At 43.6% G+C, this 7,218-nt stretch overlaps 1 protein-coding gene across 1 annotated transcript in view; it reads left to right on the top strand.

The window, feature by feature from the left end:
• The first annotated feature begins 165 nt into the window (after positions 1 to 165).
• NPEPPS (aminopeptidase puromycin sensitive) overlaps positions 166 to 7,218 on the top strand; it is a 95,638-nt gene continuing 88,585 nt past the window's right edge. The window contains exon 1 of the mRNA XM_023243586.2: positions 166 to 494. Within this exon, the coding sequence (XP_023099354.1) occupies positions 240 to 494 (255 nt within the window). The 5' untranslated portion in view covers positions 166 to 239. The remainder of the gene's footprint in view (positions 495 to 7,218) is intronic.

The raw sequence follows: 7,218 nt of genomic DNA, 5'->3' as shown, positions 1-7,218 counted from the left end.
GCGCGCCCGGCCGGCGGGGCCGCGCACGCAGCTGCCGCCGCCGCCGCCGCCGCCTCCTTCCCTCCCTGCAGGCCCTCCTCCCCTGCCCTCCCCTCCGCCCCCTTCCCCGTAGGCAGCCCGCCCGCCCGCCCGCACTGCCTCCCTCCCGGCCGCGAGCGCTCCGGCTGGGTCTCTCCCCCGCCCCCCCCTACCCCAGGCTCCCCGGTCGCTCTCCTCAGGCGGTCGCCCGCGCTCGGTGGATGTGGCTGGCAGCCGCCGCCCCCTCCCTCGCTCGCCGCCTGCTCTTCCTCGGCCCTCCGCCTCCTCCCCTCCTCCTTCTCCTCCTCAGCCGCTCCTCTCGCCGCCGCCTCCACAGCCTGGGCCGCGCCGCGATGCCGGAGAAGAGGCCCTTCGAGCGGCTGCCTGCCGATGTCTCCCCCATCAACTACAGCCTTTGCCTCAAGCCCGACTTGCTGGACTTCACCTTCGAGGGCAAGCTGGAGGCCGCCGCCCAGGTACGGCGACCCTCGGGCGCCGGGGGCGAGCTGCGGGGCAAGCAGTTAGGCCGCGGGCTGGGCTGGGGGCCCGGCCGGGAGGGCGGGCAGGCCGGCGGGCCTGGGCGCTGCGGGCCTGGGGCTGGCGAGGCCGGCTCGGGGAGCGGCGCGCCCCTCTGGGGCGGCCGCGGGGCGCCCCGGCCGATGTGCTCTGCCCTGCTGGGCTGGGGCCCCGGGCCGCGCTGCGGGGAGCGCCGAGGGAGCTGGCGGGCCCTGCCCGAGCGCCCGCACCCCCCCTCCCCACCCCTGCCCCGGGCGAGCACACCTGTGCCGGGCTTCCCCCCGACCCCAGGCCCTTCCGGGCTCGGTAGTGTTCTGGGCGAGGCTGGAGGCTGTTGGGGGAGGCCAGAGGGGTCATGGGAGTCCACGCTCCGTCTCACCCTCCTGACTCAGTTCTTTTCTCTGGTTCTCCCTACGCCCCACGGAGGACACATTGGAAGGGGCGGTCATCTGAGACTCCGACCGCCGCGCGTTAGCGTGGACGGGAGATTCTAGAAGGGGGGGAGAGGGTGAGAAGGAGAATGCTAATCCCGGGCAGCCTTGCTGAGTTCTCCCCGCCTGCTCCGGCCCAGGGGCTGGGTTTCCAAGATGATCCGCCCCCTCCCCCTTCCCCTCAAGTGACAGTGCAGCAGTGACTTTGTTCTCTCCTAACCTCTAGAGAAGCTGAAGGAGGACCCCATCTCCGCTTTTCCTCCCGTCTTCCTAGCTTTGCAGGCTGCGAAGCAGGTGGATTTATTGTTACCGCGATGGTTGCTTAGCAGTAACAGTCCTCTGAAAGAAGCTGTTAGTTTTAGCATACCACTGTTGAAAATATTCCATTACTCTTCATTGCAGTTTTTGGTGAATCATGCCCCCCGCCCCCCACATTATCTTAAGTATTGTTTGATCTTGGAGACTTTTAGTACCGATGCCCTCCAAAGGTCCCGAACAATAGACATTTGTGATATACCATGTTTTATGATGTGTTTGTTATGTGAAGTCTGCGGTGAGAAATGGGAACCGTTTAGCAGTTATCTTTAAAAAGAATGATGGTAAATATATTGTTTCACTTCTTTCTCTACTGCAGTCAGAGAGGGAAAACCGGTAGGCCTCAAGCTTAAAGAACAGGGTGTATATCGCAGCGAAATGAAAGGAATGTATGGTGCTGGAATGAATTGAAAGTTTGCAGTTGTCTTTGAAAGCTGAGTCCTCAGATTGAAAATACGTCTAAAAGTGTAGAATTAAAAAGTATAGTGTCACGTATGAAGTGCTTGTGGGAAAGCACGAGGGCTCTAGGGTCTGGCTGTTTCAAAAGGCAAAGCTTAACCCGTTTGAAAGTCAGGTGATTTAAAAAAATTTCCACTAAGAATATGAATCAGAATGAGTGTATCTTCGGTCTAAATTAGGATTTGAGAGGGTTATTTGGGAGACTGTTTGTTTAAGCCAAGTGACTAGAGTGTTTGATATATATTGGCAGGGGGCAGATGGGAGGGATTGTAAACAGTAGTGTGTCTTGTGACTTGGCAAACCTGGGGGAAGAAGGACCTATGATGAATGAGTTCGCATTATGTGAAAAGACTGAGTTAGATTTAAAAAATCATTTGTTTCCTTACCTCGTTAGTTGGCAACGTGGGTTCCGAGTTTTGAGAGGTATGCATGTTTAAGGGAATTTTTCCGAAAAAGACTATCTAAATAAAGATTTTTCAGTGATTGTTAGGGAGTGAAGTGACAGTTCTGTTTAAGTGTTGGGACAGAACAAGATGCAGTGACATGCTTCTCCGTACCGCCTTTCTACTTGCTTTTCCATAGTGGTGAAAACTATGTGGAAGACTGCTTTGGGCCATTGAGGGAGCACATGGTAACGTACTCGATATTAATGGGGAATTGTTAATTTGATACAAGGAAGTAAATGGATCTTTGTTCGTAACAGGAGCTTTTCAAAGCAATTCTTTCCAGAAATTCTTTGCAGGCTAGGTGGTAACACGAATGAAAGATGGTATGACAGTGACTTGTAACAGGTTTGATTAAAGAATGATTGGACTTTTTAATTGCACACATTGCCACCTTTGGAAGAGGAAAGGAGTTAATGTTGGTAAAAAGTTAGCATTAGTAGTAAAAAGCACATAGTCATGTTTTTGAGATACATGGTTTAGAGCAATAATTGTGGCGTTAGATGGTATCTTATTGTGGAGATCTAAAAATGTGGACAAGATTATTATATCTCTAGAAATCTAGATTTATAACTGGTATTGGGTCAGTTTCCTAACAGTTGGGATCATATTACACAAAGTATGCAAGTTGCTTGGTTGCTTTAGTTGCAAAATTTTATGATAAGCTCAGAGTATTTGTACAGGTTACATATTAGAAGCTTAGTGGATTTTTAACCTGGTCTGGGGTGTGGGCTCCCGGGGAAGGTGAAGAAATTAGTCAACGTGCACCAATTTTAAAAGCAGTTGTCTTTTACATAAGTGAGTGTGGTCTAGGTCAGCAGGTTTTTTTGCAAATGTGTTATCAAGGGCCTAGAGAAATGGGACATTTCTACTACCACTGCCCCCATCCCCCTTTACATTAGGATACTTGAGAGCTTTTGTAGCTATTTCAAATTCTGATTTCTCTTGCTTTGTGGATAATTAATAAAAAATAGATAAGATGTTTATGTGAGTGGCTGCACTTTCTTGTTACTAGTGTATTGTGGTTTATACAGTAATTGGGCTTTCTCTTATGGAAATAGTTAACCTGTGCCAAAGAAATTAACTTCATCCTTCAAGGCCAGAAGTCAGGATATAGTAGACAATCCTTGGTCTTTGCCAACAAAATACTCATGTTGGTGATGACTAAATTGGCACTTAGCGGAGAGTTACAGATATAGTAGTTTGTTTGGCAGGCTAAAACCTGGCACCTAAATGGATGTTATTGTCAACCCTGTGTTATGGAATTTTATGCCCAAATTTTGCATATTTTCTTTAAATTTTTTAACGTTTATTTATTTTTGAGAGAGAGAGAGAGAGAGAGAGAGAGAGAGAGAGAGAGAGAGAGGCAGAATGTGAGCAGGGGAGAGGCAAAGGGAGAGGGAGACACAGAATCCCAAGCAGGCTCCAGGCTCTGAGCTGTCAGCACAGAGCCCTATGCGGGGCTTGAACTCACCAATCAAGAGATCATGACCTGAGCCCGAGTTGGATGCTTAACCGACTGAGCCACCCAGGCGCTCCTGCATATTTTCTATGCAGTTATTTTGGTTGTGTTTTATTACTTAAAAAAGTGATAAAATTAATAATTTGTGCAGCATTGTGTGGAATCACTAAATGGTCTTAAGAAATTAAATTGGAAAGATTGGTAATAAGGAACTGAAGTTGTTCAGATTTTATTTCTTGAATTATATATATGAAGAAACACCTAAATATAAGCAGCTTTTATATTTAAGCTTTATCTACTATCATCTGGCAATGAATTTTGCAGTGAATTTTCCGGATAAATGAAGTTTACCCTTTGAGGCACTTTACACTTAAAAAAAATATTTACTGATTTGGATGGAAATATTCCAAAAATGTATTTTTTTAAAACTCTAGTTCCTTATAATCTAGGTTTGTTGCTTTCCTCTTTTTTTAAATACTGGACATTGTTCTGAACATCTGTCACGATACTTGTAACCACAGATTTACCCAACTATTACTATAATTTACTACTTTCATATCTATAAAGTCTTTTTGTTTGTTTTTCTTACTGTTAGGTTATTACTTCTTGCTGCTTCTGGTGCCTGGTTGTTGCCGATTGTGCAATTTCTTCCCTCTTCTATTTTATTGAACTTGATCTGAAGAGGTCTAACTAACCAGATAAACAGGCTTTTGTGAGCTTAAAAAGAAATTTCTAAGTGAGAGTTTGATGGACTCTTCTGAGTGAAGGGTATGAGCTTTATTGTATGGACTTTGTATCATCTATTCTGGCTTCTATACAGGCTCTTTTTTTTTTTTTTTTTTTTTAACTTCCTGGTTCTGGATAATTGGTGTTGTCCAGTGCAACCTGGCCACATGTGATCTTGAGCAGTAAATTATCTATGCAACTTCTCCGAACTTTGCTACATAAATGAGCCTATTCTTATTGGAAGGTAAATCCTACTCTAATCTGTATGTGAGTCAGTGGCAAAGAACTGAGTCTTCCTAGATAGCTGTTTTGTTGCTAACTGGGATTCCTTCTCCAGATCTTGGAGATTCGGTTTTGAACATCATTTAAGTTTGTAGTTCTCAGTTTATTTGGCCACTTGTAATCACTTTAAAATTTTACTTTAAATTAGGAAATATTTTATAAATACAGAAGAGTAACTCACCACTCAGATTGAGCAGATATTAATGCTCCCCCCCCCAACCCCCCGCATTTGCTTCAGACTGTGCACAATGTTTTTTAGGAAATAAAAAGTCACAGATACCACTGAAGTCCATTTCCATCTCTTCCCATCCCTACTCTCAGGAGTAACTTCTCTCTTTAGGTAGGTATTATTCCTATGTGCATATAAGTAGCCACCAACTGTTATTTAAACTTTTATTGCATATGTAAGTAGCCACCAACAACACACAGCAGTGTTCTGTACATTAAAAATTTTTACATTAGTGGTAATGGAAAACATTACTACATTTGACTTTCTGCAACTTGTTCTTTTCTTGTCAATGTCTCTCATTAAAAAACTTGGCTCAATTTGTGTTTGCTAATTATTTGCTCCTTATTGTCTTTAGAAATTATAGCCCTGTTCTGCAGAAGCAATGATTATTACAGAATTTTAACTATGAAACTGCTTGTGAGGCAAAGTGGCTCAGGCTTCAGACTGATTGGTATTTGAAGTTATTACACTGGAGATTTCCTTTTACTAAAATCTGAGGACTTTGGCAATCAGAAAAAAACCCTCTTGAGTCTTATAGTACCTAGAAGATGTATTTCTGGGTGATTGTAATAAAGACTTATTGGGGCGCCTAGGTGGCGCAGTCGGTTGGGCGTCCGACTTCAGCCAGGTCATGATCTTGCGGTCCATGAGTTCGAGCCCCCCATCAGGCTCTGGGCTGATGGCTCGGAGCCTGGAGCCTGTTTCCGATTCTGTGTCTCCCTCTCTCTCTGCCCCTCCCCCGTTCATGCTCTGTCTCTCTCTGTCCCAAAAATAAATAAAAAAACGTTGGAGGAAAAAAAAAAAAGACTTATTCAGGAAAAAAAATTATCTCATGTTGCTGCCTTCTTAGCTCATAGGAAACTTCCACTGTAAAAGTGTTACCAGTGGTCAAGCTGTCTTTTCAGTAGAGCTATTAGTGTTTGGTCCAGTTGAAATACAGTCTATATCAAACTTCAAGAAGACTTAACCCTAGGTTTGAAACAAAGAAAGGATATATTATTGTTCCATTCTTTAGTAGAATCAAATGGAGAAGCTGAAAATGAGTTTGTTATCCACACAATATATATGCCAACTTCAGTCTTTTGCTTCTATTTTAAGCTTGTAAATTGTGAAGGTCTTAATGCTGAAATTCCTTTGAATTATTACCCATATTTTTAATAGTGGAACACACAGGTAACATTCACTAACGTGGTGATGTTAATATGTGAGAAATCACATACTGAATCATCAGGTCAGTGCTACTGTTGGGAAAGCATCAAAAAGAGTAGTGTTATAGTGTGGTAGTCAAGCACTTTAGTCCACGGAGATATTTTAAACCTTGGGCAGTATATGTATGCTGATACCCATGGTGCTATATAATAGCACATAGTTTTTAAGTTTTATATCATTCTCCTAGGCACTTTGTTAGGTGAATGCTGTTAGATGATATTCAGAGTTAACATTTTTATGATTAGAGTGCGTTTAATCTTGGTCTCTGTGTCTTTTTTTTTTTTTTTTTTTAAGTAAACTCTGTGCCCAACGTGGGGCTTGAACTCACAACCCTGTGATCAAGAGTTCCATGTTCTACCAACTGAGCCAGCTGTGTGCTCCTCTGTGTGTGTGTCTTAATAATAACATCTATTAAGTAATTACTGTGTATCAGGCACTAAGGGCTAAAACAGGCACTTTCCATCTTGTTTAAAATGCATGGTCTGATATGAAGCAGAATATACTGTCTGGTTTTTAAAATTTGAGTAGCTTTCTATTATTAAAATAAGTGTTTTTGTTCCTTTGGTTCTTCCCTGCCACCCTGCAAAAAAAATTAGTAGTTATTCAACAAGCAGCTTATAAACAGGTGGGTTTTCCTTCAACACAGGAGAAATTAGAATGTACTGGTAACTGGATGTTGTACACTGTGCCTTTCCAAAGTACGCAAGCAGTTTCCCTCAGAATGTTACAGTAGTAGTGAGATAAATGTCGTTTGGCATATGTAATGTTGTACAGGTATCTTGACATTGGCAGATTAACTGCTTGGCTACCATTAAATTCACCAAAGCTGTTGATGGATGAAAATACGGTTGCCTAGATAAAGATTAAGATGAGTAACTAAAGTACTGTTGTCATTCTGTTGGCATAAACTTCAAACTCTGGAAGACTTTTATTCATTCAACTTTTTGGAGACACCTCCCTGCCCCTCACCGCAGCCTCATTAAGTGCTTCATTTCTCTGTTCTGAATTTTTTTAGTCACTTTATAAATAGGCAAAGTTTTGTTTGTTTGTTTGTTTTTGTTCAGGTGTGTTATTAAATGGCCAGTTGGGACACAAAAGTTTTACTGCTGTTTAGGAATGTTCCTGGTG

Source organism: Felis catus, chromosome E1 (genome assembly GCF_018350175.1).
Source record: "Felis catus isolate Fca126 chromosome E1, F.catus_Fca126_mat1.0, whole genome shotgun sequence".
Classification (NCBI taxonomy): Eukaryota; Metazoa; Chordata; class Mammalia; order Carnivora; family Felidae; genus Felis; species Felis catus.
This window is presented reverse-complemented; position numbering and strand designations above follow the sequence as displayed.